The sequence below is a fragment of the Vanacampus margaritifer genome, chromosome 1 (genome assembly GCF_051991255.1).
Source record: "Vanacampus margaritifer isolate UIUO_Vmar chromosome 1, RoL_Vmar_1.0, whole genome shotgun sequence".
NCBI lineage: Eukaryota > Metazoa > Chordata > Actinopteri > Syngnathiformes > Syngnathidae > Vanacampus > Vanacampus margaritifer.
Genome location: NC_135432.1, coordinates 11,047,410 through 11,062,877, shown reverse-complemented (window position 1 = coordinate 11,062,877; position 15,468 = coordinate 11,047,410). Strand labels below are relative to the sequence as shown.

Genomic DNA, 15,468 nt, shown 5'->3' with positions numbered 1-15,468 from the left:
TTCTTTGCGACAGTAACTCTACTTTGAAATCTTAACCCGAATTTGGAACCACATAAAAGATCCATAACCTGCATTTTTTTGTGTGTTAGCTGAGTTGTGTTGGAGTTTGGAATGTGGTTGAGGACAAGGATGAAGATGAGGAGGAGGATGCGGAGGTCAAGGACTGTTATTTGTCTCATTTGTGTCAGAAGACGATTTCTGCTGACTGGTTCCTTCCTGTCAAACCAGAGAAGAGAACATGCTGACCGTTGGAAGTCTCTCATCACACACGCACGCACGAGGTTCCAGGCAGGATGAGTGACTGCTGAAGGGTCACCATGCAAGTCCCAAACTGCTGACGATTCCGAGAAGCAATAAGAACACCGCATCCACAGAAGCATCCATAATCTGCGCAAGACCTGGCCAATGTAAATCTTCCTGTGCGCTTTGCTTTATGACCTTTGACCGTCAACCAAAGTGCTACTGCAGTGAAAAACACATGCGTTGACACAACCCTGCTCAATAAGTGAAGCGCACATCTCGGCGGTGCGGTGCATTATGGGTAGCAGCACGGTGCATTATATTCATGGGTAGGCCGGCTACTTCTATATATTCCATGGAAACAATTTCATTTTGTTGACATGGCTTGGCTATGTCCCTATTCAGATTAGATCATTTGTATATTTTAATGGGACAACACTCAAAATCCACTTCAAGCACTTAAAAAAAAAACCTCAAAATGAATGCTGGCAACAAACGTGACCTCGAAGTGAAAATTCCCAAATTGGGTTCAAAGTGGCAATAGTTTGTACTGTGGCTGGCCACCGTTCGTCTCCAGCAATGTCGGGAGTTCACCACAGCTTCTCCTCGTCCACTGGAAAAATGCGAGCAGTGTTCTCACTTGAGCGCGGTACCACAGACAGACAGACAGACAGACAGATAGCTAATGTGATGCTAAGGAAGTGTTTGTGTGCAGGGATGTTAAAAGGGCCCCCTTCCTCAGCTTCCCTTCTCCCCAAACTCTTCTTGTCCCTTTCCTGCTATTGTTGTGCGCTAAGCTACGGCACCTGCGCTTGTGTTTGTCGATCAAATGTAGCTTTATTTCTTACCCTCTCAAATAACCACCGGTGTGCTGCAGGAAATGATTGCATTCTGCTCAAAAAATGATTTATTTACTAGTACAGCAAAAAGTGGTGGTAAAAGTATGTAAGCAGAAGTACGGCGTCAAAAATATTTGGGTTAAAGTAGAATCCGTTGTATGTAAAATTTAAACGCTCTAAAGAGTAGTAAAGTACAAATGTAAAAATTATATTATAGTGTCAATTATATCCTATTTTGATAACTTAGCACAACCAAATTTTTGTACACAAAACTGTTTCCCTTGCTTATTAACGGGATACTTGACTCATTTAGCCATTTTCAGCAATAAAAAGTTCATATTTATTATTATTACTATACCTTATTTGATAACGTCATTTTTAATATATAATCAATACCTTTATAGACACATGTTGACTGAAAATGACATCACAGGTGCTCAGAGCTCCGATTCGAGCAATTACGGCTAGCCTGTTTTCTGGGTTTGGTCATGTGACATTAGCAAACTGAGATTGGTTGTTACCTGAGCTCTGAGCACCTGTGATGTCATTTTTCAGCAGAAATAATGTGATAACTTCCTTATTTTTTCATGCATTATGTTATTCTGTCCTCTCAACCCTGAAGTTGAGTTGAGGGGAATCCACCACTTTGCAATTTACACAGGATGTCCTGTTAGATCTGAGTGTGCGTGTGCCAGTGCGTATGTGCGTGCGCGCGTGAAACTGGGGAGAAGGCCGAGCGGTGCTGGTGGCCAGCTCAGACATTCGACCACATCGGAGGTGCAAGTGTCACCTCAGGTCTGCAGGAGAGGAGGCATCAGGACCGTGCAGGTACGTCATGAACAGTTTCCTCTTGGGTGTGTGACATTAGAGGAGCTTGCAGGTTCAAAAAAAATGAAGGAAAATAATTCAAAACTTTGATTTCTGAATAATAGATATGACTATATTTATGCAGTTTTAACATAAACACTATTGGGATTTGGGGGGGAAATTACATAGATGAATTGCACAATTTTAAAACGATTAAAAGCCAAAGTAGTGCAGTTGGGTCTTTTGATTGTTTATTCTTAATCCAATTTTGCCTGCTGATGTTTTCAAATTACAGGTATGAGTCATTTCTTGCAGCTCTTGCATGTTGTTGCTAATTTGCGCAACGTCATCTGCAAAGTCAAGAACTGTTAGTTTGCTTTCCTTTTTCCAGGTGATAACAATTGTTGTCAATTGCAGTCTTCATTGCAAAATCTTTGGCCGGTGAGAACCGCAAGGGCAGACAGAAGGGGGGGGAAAAAGGAGTATTTTTCCATTTATGCTTTTGATGGGACAACTGGAGTTGGGATATATATTCTTAAAGATGTTGATGAATTTTGTGGGCACTCCATAGGTTACAGCAGTGATTCAAAAGTCTTTCTTGAAGTCGATTCTAGAAATTCTAGACTTTGCTCAATTCAATTTCTCAGTGCGAAAATGTGCTTAGTACAGGATCTGGCTGGCCTGAAGCCTGCTTCCTGTTCTCTCAGTTTTGAGTCAATTACAGGCTTCATTCAGGAAAAAAAAAAAAAAAAACTTTCCCTGACACAGATAGTATCCTAATTCCTCTCCAATTTCCACAATCACTAAGGGGTCCTTTTTTTTTGTGGTATTTTCACTATCGCTCCTTTTCTACATTGTTTGGGTACACATTCTTCCATCCATCATTTATTTGTCCATGTAGTGAGCTCTTTTACAATGGTTTTGCCACCAGCCTTTAGCGGCTCAGCTGGGACTCCATCCAGGCCTGGCGCTTTGTTATTCTTCAGCTTTGAGATGGCGGCCTTTACCTCGTCTTCTGTGATTGCCTTTGTGTTAATCGTTGGATCTTCTTTTTCTAGAAACATTATGATCGAATAGTTAGTTGGGTCATGTTGGTTTAGAAATTTAGAAAAATGGTCGGTGCTGGATTTCACTTTCCTTTCTTTTCTTTGATCCTTCCTCGGGTCTCCTGACAACCTCACGACTCTAGCTGGATTCTGAAGTATTCGGTTTAGGTGAATGGTATGGGTTTTTTTAATAGGTTTTAGGTGATCTAATGAGTACACACTCACACACACGCACATACAAAATTAAAATTAAAAATAAATGAATAAATAAAAGGAGAGCAATGATGATATGTCAAATCGGTAAAATTACCGAATGAACAATACTGAGTTCAAAAGAAAAAAAGGAAAGAAAAAAAAAGAAATTCAGAAAAATGTTCAGTCCATCTTCTATTTTGTGGCTCTTCAGTTGTTAGTATTTTTTTCATCTTTGCCTTTGTTTGGCACACTATTCTGACTTGATCTTTTTGATCCAGATGTTTCTTTGGCTGGTCTGGGAAGACTTTGAGATTCTGGCAAAGGAAAGTCTGAGCTTCCCTGCTAAAGTTGCTGCCCTGAAGAAACGGGATGGATGGATGGCGCTTTGACAACCACTAACAGACGTTTCCAGAAAACGACAAATGCTTCTCAGCGAAGATTCATAAAGGTCGGATTTTTTTGTTTCCACAGCCACTCACACGCATACGTCCACGATGAGCGGCCACGAGCACAACGCCTCGCAGCTCCCAGCCAACAACACACCATGGTTCGTGCTGGAGTGCACCCTGGAGCTGAACGCCGAGTACCGCCGCATCTGCCTCTTCCTGCTCTACCTGTTTGTGTTCGTGGTGGGCCTGCTGGAGAACGTGCTGGTGCTGTGGGTCAACTGGCGGCGGCGCCACTCGGCCAACGGCGTCCTCTTCTGCGTGCTCAACGTCAGCCTGTCGGACATGATGATGATCTCCGTGCTGCCCTTTTTCATGATGGAGGTGACGGTGGACCGCGTGTGGCTGTGGGGCCGCTTCCTCTGCAAGCTCACCAGTCTGGTGTACGGCATCAACTTCTACAGCAGCTCCTTCTTCCTGGCCGCCATGACCTTGGAGCGCTACCTGTCACTGAGCTGGCAGTCGGCGCCCGCCTTGTTCTCGGCGGCGGGCCGGCGCCGTTGGGTTCTCTGCGGAGGCGTCTGGCTCTTCTCGCTGTTCCTGGCACTACTGGAGAATATCCACGTGGACCTTCTGGAGTGGGACGAGCCGGGCTGCTACATGATGCCCGAGGCCAACTTCGTGGAGTGGTTTGTGTCGCTGTCCTTCCTGTGCCTGATCTTCCAGTTCCTGGTGCCCGCCTCGGTCATCATCACCTGCAACGTGTTGATCGCTCGCGCTGTGCGAGCGACGCCCGACGTGCAGGGCCGTCGGGACGTGTGGCTGGTGCACGTCTACTCCCTGGTGTTCATGGCGTGCTGGCTGCCCTACCACTTGGTCATGACGATGATGATCATCAGCGACATGGCACCCGGGCTGTTCAGCTGCAACGTGATCGAGTTTGTCTACTTCTCCTTCAGCGTGGTGCAGAGCCTGTCGCTCTTCCACTGCGTGGCCAATCCAGTCCTCTACAACTTCCTGAGTAAGAGCTTCCGCGACAACTTCATCAACGCCGTGGTCAGCCACCTTCCCCCGCAGCCGCACACGGGGACCACGCCCAACGGGGCACGGGGAGGAGAAACAACCGACGACAAGGGCCCGCGGCGTAAATTGAGTGACGTCAGCACCAGCCAGTCTGAAGTCGGGTCGTGATTGAAAAATGCTTGTCGCAAGTGGATTTTTGTCTCTTCAGTGGCTGATCAAACAAGTGATCGATAGATTCCCTCATGAAGGCTTGTTTGGTTATTCGAAGGCTCACGAATGACAAATTGTGGCCATGATATAGACAGAACGGCGCACAAAAAGCTTATTTTTGACCACAAAATACACTCACAAGTTTGAAATATTGGTGACTTTTGGGATGAACCTAAAATGCATGAAAGTGGACCGCTGTCATTTGTGGAGGTTCACAGCCTGACCACAAATAGCAAAAATCCATGAATCATTGACCCTCATTTTAACTGCCAGAATTGTTTTGTTTATATTTTCACGTTTCTATTTTACGTGAATAAAAATTGGAATAGGTTCAAAAAATATATATATTTGTTTTCAATTGTTATTTTGGGGGGTGGGGGGCAAAGAGGTGGTTTAAAAAAACATGACAAAGTAGCGGATTAAAAACAAAAAATTCATGAGCAGGGAAGGGGTTTCCAGGGAAAATCTCATTTTTGTCCTCTAAATTTTGTTTCTCAAAGATAAATAAACAAATAAGGCAAACGCGCAGAGAATCTGGAAAAAAAAATTAATAAATGGGACATTGTGGAAAATGGGGGAATGGGTTCCAAGAAAAAAAAACTGCAAACACGTGAATAAACGAATTTGCGGGCTTCAATATACTGTACGTATGTAAACCTTAATTTGGCCTTCTTGAAACTTGTGAATGCACATTTACAAGAATTCAATTCAGCACAAGTTGCTGTTGTCTAATATTTGAATGGCAGAATCATTTCAGTATTTTTAGTATTTCATAAGTTTTGCTTCCACCATATCGTTTTTAATGTGTAAGCCTAGTTACTTTTACTTAATGTGTAAATCTCGCTTCTTTAATTGGATGAAATAAAATTACATTTTAGGTTCATCTTGAAATTGCCAATGCCCAATATCACAAACGTTTTGGGAGGAATTTAACGATTGCTGAGAATTCAAACTTGTGACCACAGATGAGTGCCGACAAGCAAATAGAGCTCACCTAAATGCCATGCCTTAGTGGTAAAGCAAGCTGGCACTGAAAAGTCCATTCAAATGTCTCTCGCTTAAAAACGTTCTTTGCAATGTCAGCATTTTCCCCAACATGTTTATTCCTCCACGTTTCCATTCCTCCAGAAGGTGTGCTCCATTTGCTGACCCAAATGTCCAGTACAGACCCATTCCAACTTTGGAACCACAAATGAGCATTTCATGCGCATATTAGCATTTTGTCTGCAAGTTATCCCCATGTTGTATATTCAATTAGTGGTTAGCAAGGTTGGAATCGGGCTTTCCTGTAAGGAGTCGTCATGATTGTGATAAATGTCACGTCATAACATGATAGATTTCACATTATAAAATGATAGATTATAACAACGGGGGATTTTTTTTCCCTTTTAACATGACAAACGGTTTAACGTGATAAATTTAGGTTTTAAAATAGATCAATGTCACACTTCTGAGTGATAAATTTCACATTTTTCATATGGTCTGTTCCAAGTTCAAACATGATACATTTAACATTTTATCAATATTCGCATTAAAACATAACTTCAGATTTTAACTAAGTTATCGCAATATAATGTCGAACTTAACACGGTTAAAACAAGAGTTTTATCAAATTTTAATGTTAAAGTAAAACTTAGTATTTTGGTGTAGCAGCAATACACTTCCATAATAACGTTTTTTTTTTTTTACATTATAAAGGGAATAAAGTTGTTTTTTAACTCGATGATTCTACTGTGTAATGTATGTTTCCTGTCACATGGCCAGCCTCCTCCCTCCTGTAATGTATTTTCTTCTTATCCAAGCCATAAATTTGTATCATTTTGTCAATGCTTATTGAATGTAACAACAAAAAAGAAGTCCACATATTTTGCGGAAATCAGAACTTCTTTCTTCACTATTTTGGTCAAACGTAGCAAAGGTGTTATTTTACCAAGTTTTCTTCTGGTGCTGTTTTTTTGTTTTGTTTTGTTTTTTGTGACTTGCAAATGCGGAATTTGCCCCAGTTGACAGTTTAAAGGATAATCAAGAGGAAGATCTGGTGTTAGTACAAAAGCAGGAAGAGGATGACGGGATTTTACGAGGGCCAGGGGTCGCAGAAATGTGCCAAGTCATGCACTTGTTTAGCGGTGTCACACGATACGGTATTAGGAGCCAATCATTCCATGCATGACGACACTACTTCCTTGGTGCGTTGGTTCTCTTGTTGGCAATAAAAAAAAGGCATTTACAAAGAGACAATATATGTATAAAGGCATACAAAGTCATAAACAATGGTCACAGTATCATAAATATGAGGTAAGACTAATTACAAAGTGAACATGAAACATTCCAAAGATTTTTCATTCTTTGGGTACTTCTCAGGTATTATGCACACCAAATAGAAACAAATCATAATAATGTCATTCGTGGTGAGTTGGGTAAGAAAATGGAGCGCAGCGTCGCTCGAAAGAGAAGATACGTACAAGCAGAGGACAAGGGCAGTATCTCCAAAAGGTGCGTTCCATTTACTTACTCGGACGTCCAACTTGTTCTCAATGGGAACTACTGCATGTTAAGGGCAAAATTAGTATTTTGTGCGCACAATTTAGCTACACCGTGGCCACAAATTAATATATTGGGAGAAAAAAAGCTATTTTGAAGCCACAAATGAGTAGTTGGTCACCATATGGACACAAGATGCTCACCAAATGTTCACTTGTCATGAAGTTGCTGTGGCTCCATACTGAACAGTTGAGTGAGCGAATGGAGCGCACCTTCTCTACAAATGGGGGCGGAGCTACACAATGGGCACATTGGGCAGGGATTGTGATAGAATTTGATTTTGGACTGGCGATGAGTTACACAGACATTCGGAAAAGCAATCATTATAACCCAGATGCAGTAAGGGAGAATACGAAAGTACTACAGGCAAGTTGCCACAAACACATTGAAGTTTCTGTCAAAGGTGCGCTCCATTTGTCAACCCACACATCCAAGTCGTTTACGGATAAAACATTACCCTACAATTTTGTGTTTCACACACGTTATGCCAATTTTGTGGCCATAAGTGATTATTTAGTCAAATCCAACAGTGTGCTTGGTTTGGCTACTTCAACTTGTGGACCAAGATAGTAGATGAACATTCCCTTTTCCCATTCCTGTATCACTATCAAGGTTGAGTAAACATATAATCCTCACTTCAGCCGCCATCGTGTTTGAATGTGTCAGGCCACAATAAAAAAATTAAAAAAAAAACTTAATAAATGAAGTCAATAAACAAGATGGAGTCTAATCATTGATTCATTCTCTCGTCCTTAATCTAGGGATGCCCCTGAAACGTTTTCCATTGAGGGCCACATATGGAAAATGGACAGGGGAGGGAGATTTTTATATAGCGAAATCCAAATAGTTCTTAAAAGTCATTTAAAATCCATTTGTAGTGATTAGTTAGCCACATTTTATTTGCACAAATTAGTATTTTGTGGCCGTAATTTAGTATTTTGTGCCCACGTAATACTCCGTGGCCACAAAAAAAGTATTTGGACTACGTCATACTTAATCTGTCACCATAGCTAGATTAGCATTTGTACCTAATCAAGTGGCCACATTTTGTGCCCATTACATCTACATAGAGGCCACAACTGAGTATTTTGTGTCACATGACACCTCATGAAATGCAATTTCCCGAACGATGCCGACCCTTGCGTTGGGAGGAGTCTCTCAGGTCTCCCCAGATGGCAGCACTTCCTTGGAGTGGTCGTTGTACATGAATGTCTGCTCGATGTTGAAGTCGGGCGGCAGCCGGTCCTTGTGGAGCTCCATGTGCGCCGCCATCATCTTGAGCGTAGAGCAGTAGAGGCCGCAGACGGTGCAGCGGTACATAAGCGCGCCGGCGTGCGTCTTGAGGTGGCAGATCATGGTGGAGCGGCCCCGGAAGAAGCGCAGGCACACCTTGCACTGGTACGGCTTCTCCCCCGTGTGGATGCGCAGGTGGTACGTGAACTCCCCAGAGTGTGCAAAGCGCTTCCCGCAGTAGCGGCAGCGGTACCATTTCCCCCGTGCGCCCGCCGTAGCGGGAACTCCGTCCTGTCCCGCGTTCCCATTGGACAAACCGTGCATGGGTGCCGGGAAATATGAATCGGGAAAGGCGAGGCCTGTTGCGCTCCCCGAGGCTGAACTGGCGCTCATCTTTCCCAGACCTCTCATCTCCCGGGGTGAGGAGGACGATGAGGGCGGACCCTCCGGAAGCTGCTTGGCCTTACGCTTGCCTAACCGACCGAGACCCCCTCCTCCTCCCCCTTCCCCCAAAGACTCGGACGTGTGCTGGCTGAGGTGGCACAGGAAAGCGGATGGGGTGGCTAATGTCTGCGGGCACAGGAAGCAATTGAGCTCGTCCGTTCCCGAAAGATTTTCTCCCCCGACCGTCACCACTCGAATGTCCTCTCGCTCCCTGGCGTCCTCGGCGTGCGCGGCGAGGTGCGCATCCAGCAGGGGGCGCTCCACGAAGCAGCGGGCGCAAAGCGGGCAGGAGTAGACGGGCAGAGAGAGGTGGGCCAGGACGTGCCACAGCAGGGAGCAGAGTGAACGAAGGGGGAGCTGGCAAACGCCGCAGCTCAGGCTTTGGGCGCACACGTGGCTCAGCGCGTGTTCTCTCACCGTCTGGAAGCAGAAAAAACAAAAAAAGTCACATTGCTGGTGCGTATAGCAGTTTTCTAAGATGTTTGTAAGCATTTGAAATTGAGTTGTATGCTAAAAAAGTACCAACATACCTCGCCTCAAACAGACCACTTTTTTTTTTTGTACTGGTGTTTAACTCATTCACTCGCAGCCATTTTCACTGAAGCAATCCCCTTCGCTCCCGGCTATTTTACTGGATTTTGACGGATTTTGCAAGGCCCACAGAATATTTTGCTATATTGCTATAAAAACACGGGAACTACCAAAAGAAAGATTAGAGTCTCTTCTTTCATCCGGAAAAAAGTATATTTCTATCTGTTTCTGTTTTGCAGCAATTAGCATTAGCATAGAATACAGCTAAGTTTCATTATTATTCACAAATCTGTTTAGAACTGTGGATAAATTAGCTCTTTTCAACATGGCCCTGGTTAATCTCGTTTGCGCTGCTGCCACCTGCTGGCCGTTTTTGCGATAATTACTAGTGATGGCAAAATGAAGCTTCATGAAGCACTTGTGATTTTTTTTAAGTCCCCTAGATGGTGCTCTTGGTTGGAAGATGCAGTGGAAATTTAATACATTTCCATTGCACTAGGCTTTATATTTAAACCAAGAGCACCATCTAGGGGACTTAAAAAAAATCACAAGTGCTTCATGAAGCTTCATTTTGCCATCACTAGTAATTACCATTTCTTCAACCATTCTCTGCAGTTGAGAGGCTGCATCAAAGCTTTCCAGGCTCGGACTGACAAGGTAGGAGCAGCGGGATTTTTCCCGGTTGGCCGCCAGGGGGCGCTGTTTATTCCGGCCCGCAAGTTCGTTTCAAAAGCAGCAATTAAATTATGGACCTTTTGGCCGCTATTTTATGCAGAATGGACAAAACGCATTTTTTAAGCAAGCGTCACGCTTTTTCTCTCTTTCTCCTACCCTCGCCAGCGCCCGCTGGCCGACACTGCAGCCAAACAAGACACTCATGTAAAAAAGTAAAGTCAGATAGCAGAAAAGACTGAGAAAAGGCAATATTAAAGAAAAGGAGTGGACCTGACGTGCCAAATGCGTCCTAACTAGACATCGCAGAGCCCTGAAGTGCATGTGCCTGGAAAAGACAGCGTGCCTGCTGTGACTGGTTGTTACCTGAGCAACCGTGATGTCAATTTCACTTGACAGCAAGTACCAAAATGGCCGCCTTCTGATATTAACCAGAATACCATATTTAGACTAGTGGGGCTGCATAGAACATATTATTGTCAAGATTTTTATTTTACATAAATAAAATGAGTAATTATCCATCCAAACAATTAGTAAACTTTTTTTAGCCTTATTTAACCCCCCCCAAAAAAAATTTACGACCTCTACTTTTTGGAAATTCATCTCTTGTGGGTAAACATAAAAAATAAAAAAAAAACACTGTATAATTATAATGAAAATGTATTTTGTTTTTATCTTCATCTTTGGTAATTAATAATTTTCACTCAGCAGTTAATGCAGGCCATTCTAAACATTTTAGGAGAAGCAGAAATCACCTGGAAGTCCGTGCTGAGGCCTTTTGCGCACACGGCGCAGCGTAGCTGGCAGCCACGGCCGAGCTGCGCCGAGGCGCGGGCTGACCCGCCACGCCGCTGGTGGCGCAGCAGCTTCTTTTGGCTGCAGAAGTCCAGGCGGCACATGTCGCAGGAAAAAAGCCGCACGCCAACGTGGGCGAGGGTGTGGGAGACCCCGGCGGCGCGGTCCGAGAAGGAGGCGCCGCACAGCCCGCACTGGCCCGTCGGGTTCACGTGGCTCTCGGCGTGTCTTCGCAGGGCGGACGCCTCTGCAGGCAGAGGAGCCGCGCAGGCTTGACATGTCAGAACGTCTGCCGGAACCTGCACGGGGACACAAAGACATCACAAGTAGCGGCGGTCGTATGAGCACTTCCGACTGGGGCTGGGCCATACATATTGCGGAGGTTACGGTCCGAGTCGCCACCGTAATGGGCCAGCCCAATGAGTAGGGAGGGGGGAAATACGTTTTTTTCCTTTCTTTACTGTTCTAATGTTCCTTTTGACAAAATGTTTATGTAAAGATTGGCCAATCCAAATATTACCTGCTGGCTTGATTTGCTTCCATGGCCGTTTTCCACACAGACAAGGTCGTCTTCATCATCGTCATCGTCGTCCTCATCTCCCTCCTCCGTGAAGTTGTCATCATCGCTCACTTCGATGATCTCGCCTGCCAGCCGCCGCCACTGCTCCTCCTCCGTCTGACCGTTGCACGGCTCGGCCCGCCGTTCCTCGTTTCCCTGCCAAACCGCCAACTCTTCCGTGCCGCTCACTAGCACCTCCGAGGGCGAGGAGGTCCCCGCGCTGAGCCTAGTGAGAGAATCCGGGAAAGGGCGACAAGCGGATGGCTCCGGGTCGCTCGTCTTCTCAGAAACTGTCGGCCCACCTTTTACCGCCTCCTCAACTGTCTGCTCTTTCTTGGTTAGGAGTTCAGAACCCGCAGGGAGCACATCACTGCTTAAAAGGCAGTGTTCCGCTCTTTCGGAAGCCACTTGCCCATACCCTATAAGAGACTGAATGTCTTCAATTTTCAAGTCCGTGGACGCGGTCCCAGTGGGAGACTGGTGGTCGGCCGTGGCCGCGCCAGCTTGGACGTGAGGCGACGGTGCGGCGGCGGGAGTCGGAGCAGCTGACGAAGACAGAGACGAGCAGGACGCGGCCGAGGAACATACGGAGGAGCCCGCCGGAAGGTCTCCGGGGCTGCTGGTCTTGGCGTTTGTGGACACGGATCCCTGCAGATCCGGGAAAGTGGCGTGACACGCCTTCGCCAGCTCTCTCACACCCAACCTCTCAGCCAGCTCGTAAAGAACACCGACATCTATGAGATCCGTCAAGATCTCACCGGTGTACATGAAGCTCAGCACTTTCTCGAAGTTGGCCGGGGTAATAAATTCCAGCAAGACGGCGTCGGCGGGCACAGATGGAGTCTGGCCGAACAGGTTGTGAAAGTACGTGCCGGCGCAGGCCAGCACGGCGCGGTGCGCCGCAAACGTGCGCTTGCCCACTTGCAGGAACACGTCGCAGTAGCGGCCCGACTGGCGGCATTGGTTGAGCTCGGCGAGGAGGCAGCCGGCGTGGCCGGGACCCTGGAGGCGGATCCTCATCCCTGCTGCTGGTTTACAGGCCACCTGAAGGAAAGCAGATTATTTGCACAAAAATTCGTTTTTATTCAGTCGACTCCTTATTCACATTTAAATCCAGCATATCATGGGAATGTATAAAAAACGTTTGCGTTTTGTGCATAATTTCATCCCTCCCGCATACTTCAGCCCAGGGTTCTTAAACTGAGTTCCACGATCTGTAGCTTGGGGGTCAGCAAACTCATTTGCAATAAATTGTATCGCATCATTAAAAAAGTTTTTACCTATTACATATCGGGATTTATAGTTTTTGTGGACGACTACAAAAAAATGAGGATATTTACTGTTGAGACGTTGAAATTGACAACTTGTAGTTAAACAACGTCTCTAAATGATTAATCAATTATCACAATAGTTTTTGATAATTTGATAATCGATTTGTTGTCAAGTAATTTAACTGTTGCACCTCTAGAGTCAAAATCACTTTTCTGTCTGACGTTTCTTTCTTTTTTTTACAAAAAAACTTTTTGGTCAGAACCTAGTGATTATGGTGAAAAGAACCCTTGTTCTAGTGATGATTACTAAGAACGGGGGGCGGGGGGGCAGAGAACTGTAAAAGCAAGAAACAAACTTCCTAGTAAAACGAGGAGATCTACTCTGTTGGTAGATTTGGCGCCTATATTGTCACAGTCTTGAAAGAAGAGTCACAATGCTTTAAAAGGTCGGCAGAGAAGAATACTATTGAATAATTGTAAGAAATGCAAGGTGCTTTAAAGAGAACAATTGCATTTCAATGCATCTCAAAGGGGAAAATTTGATTCGCTGACGTGACGTCAGTGTGCTGCCGGCTGGTCCTCGTCGTCGTGCCGCTTCACAACGTCAACTCATTCACGTGCTAGCTTCAGTAGTTCACGTTAGATCATATCACAAACAAGACAGCAACGTGAATTCATGCGTGCAAGTGGGAAAACGCCGAAAGGTTACGCGTCATTACGTCACTTGCAGCGGGCGTGACTTCCATGGAGAGCAAATGTTTGTTACGCACGCAAACGGCAGCTTGTGTGCTTGCAAAAGCTTACCCAGTTGAGCAGCCATAGCGTTGTCGCTTGCTCGCTCCTCGATTGTGTTTACAAGACGCGCTAAAGCGCTGTGACGTCATCAACATTTTTACAATCTGTCTTCTCAACCGTGAGTCTCATGTTGATGACGTCAGCAGATGAACCACTCAGTGGACGAGCGTCCTCTTTAGGCATAACGAAAAATGGCACGATAAAATACAGCAGCGCCTCGCCTGGCATGTTTGTTGTTGCTGTTGTTATTTTTAAATTGAGATTTGACTTATTTCCTCGCCTGGAATGTTTCATTCCATGTCAGACGTTGCTTGGTCATGGGGCTGGCAATTAGCCAGTATTTGTACTGTTATTACCATTTATTACAATTCATTACAGCCACAATCTATTTTATTATAGTTAATAAAACTATCAAAATAACAAAAATTTAAGAAAACATTTTAGTTAACCAAATAAAATATAAACAAACAGTGCTTAAAAAAAAACATAACTTATTGCAACTGCATTTTATATTTAATTTTGCTGAAAATGTCCTTCATTTTCATGTTTGTGAAGTAATTTCATCGATGCACTTTCGGGGTTTATCCATCCATCCATCTTCTGTGGGCAGCAGCTTTAGCAGGGAAGCTCAGACTTCCCTCTATCCAGCCACTTCGACAAGCTACTCCGACGGAACTCCAAGGCGTTCCCAGGCCAGCCGAGAGACTTAGTCTCTCCAGCGTGTCCTGGGTCGTCTCCGGGGCCTGCCGCCGGTGGAACATGCCCGGAACACTTCTCCAGGGAGGCGTTCAGGAGGCTTCCGAACCAAAAGCCCAAGCCACCTCAACTGGCTCCTCTCACCGTGGAGGAACAGCGGCTCTACTCCGAGTCCCTCCCGGATGACCAAGCTTCTCATCCTATTTCTAAGGGAGAGCCCGGACACCCTGCGGAGGAAACTCATTTCAGCCACTTGTATCCAGGATCTTGTTCTTTCGGTCACGACCCACAGCTCGTGACCATAGGTGAGGGTAGGAACGTCGATCGACGAGTAAATCGAGAGCTTCGCCATTCGACTCAGCTCCTTCTTTACCACAACGGACCGATACAGAGTCCGCAGCACTGCAGACTCTGCACCGATCCGCCTGTCGATCTCCCGCTCCATCCAACAAGACCCCAAGATACTTGAACTCCTCCACTTGGGGCAGGATCTCCTCCCCGACCCGGAGAAGGCACGCCACCCTTTTCCGACTGAGGACCATGGTCTCGGATTTGGAGGTGCTGATCTTCATCCCAACCGATTCACACTCGGATGCGAATCGCTCCAGTGGGAGTCGGAAATCACGGCTTGATGAAGCCAACAGCACGACATCATCTGTAAAAAGCAGAGATGCAATGCTGAGGCCACCAAATTGGACCCCATAAACGCCAAGAAATTCTGTCCATAAAAGTTATGAACAGAATCGGTGATAAAGGGCAGCCTTGGCGTAGTCCAACCCTTACTAGAAACAAATCAGACTTACTGCCGGTAATGCGGACCAAATTCTGACACCGCTTGTACAGGGACCGAACAGCCCGTATCAAGGGACTCGGCACCCCGTACTCCCGAAGCACCCCCCACAGGGCTCCCCGAGAGACACAGTCGAATGCTTTCTCCAAATCTACAAAACACATGTAGACTGGTTGGGCGAACTCCCTTGCACCCTCGAGGACCCCGCCGAGGGTGAAGAGTCGGTCCACTGTTCCACGGCTGGGACAAAAACCGCACTGTTCCAAGATTTGACTTCCCGACGGACCTTCCTCTACAGCACCCCTGAATAGACCTTACCAGGGAGGCTGAGGACCCCGGTCTACCAATCCAGAGGCATTGTCCTGGATGTCCATGCGATGTTGTAGAGGCGTGTC

The 15,468-nt window shown here is 45.7% G+C and overlaps 2 protein-coding genes across 2 annotated transcripts; one reads left to right on the top strand and one right to left on the bottom strand.

Moving 5' to 3' along the window:
• The first annotated feature begins 1,859 nt into the window (after positions 1-1,859).
• ackr5 (atypical chemokine receptor 5) lies at positions 1,860-5,043 on the top strand. The gene is made up of 2 exons (XM_077542671.1): positions 1,860-1,907; positions 3,599-5,043. Exon 2 carries the CDS (start codon positions 3,622-3,624, stop codon positions 4,702-4,704), a length of 1,083 nt encoding a protein of 360 aa, XP_077398797.1. The 5' UTR covers positions 1,860-1,907; positions 3,599-3,621; the 3' UTR covers positions 4,705-5,043.
• Positions 5,044-6,925: 1,882 nt separating this feature from the next.
• zbtb39 (zinc finger and BTB domain containing 39) lies at positions 6,926-13,734 on the bottom strand. The gene is made up of 4 exons (XM_077554804.1): positions 13,597-13,734; positions 11,483-12,565; positions 10,923-11,261; positions 6,926-9,384 (listed from the first exon to the last, which is right to left on the bottom strand). The coding sequence occupies exons 2-4, from the start codon at positions 12,539-12,541 to the stop codon at positions 8,446-8,448; spliced, it is 2,337 nt and encodes a 778-aa protein (XP_077410930.1). The 5' UTR covers positions 12,542-12,565; positions 13,597-13,734; the 3' UTR covers positions 6,926-8,445.
• Between the last annotated feature and the right edge of the window lie 1,734 nt (positions 13,735-15,468).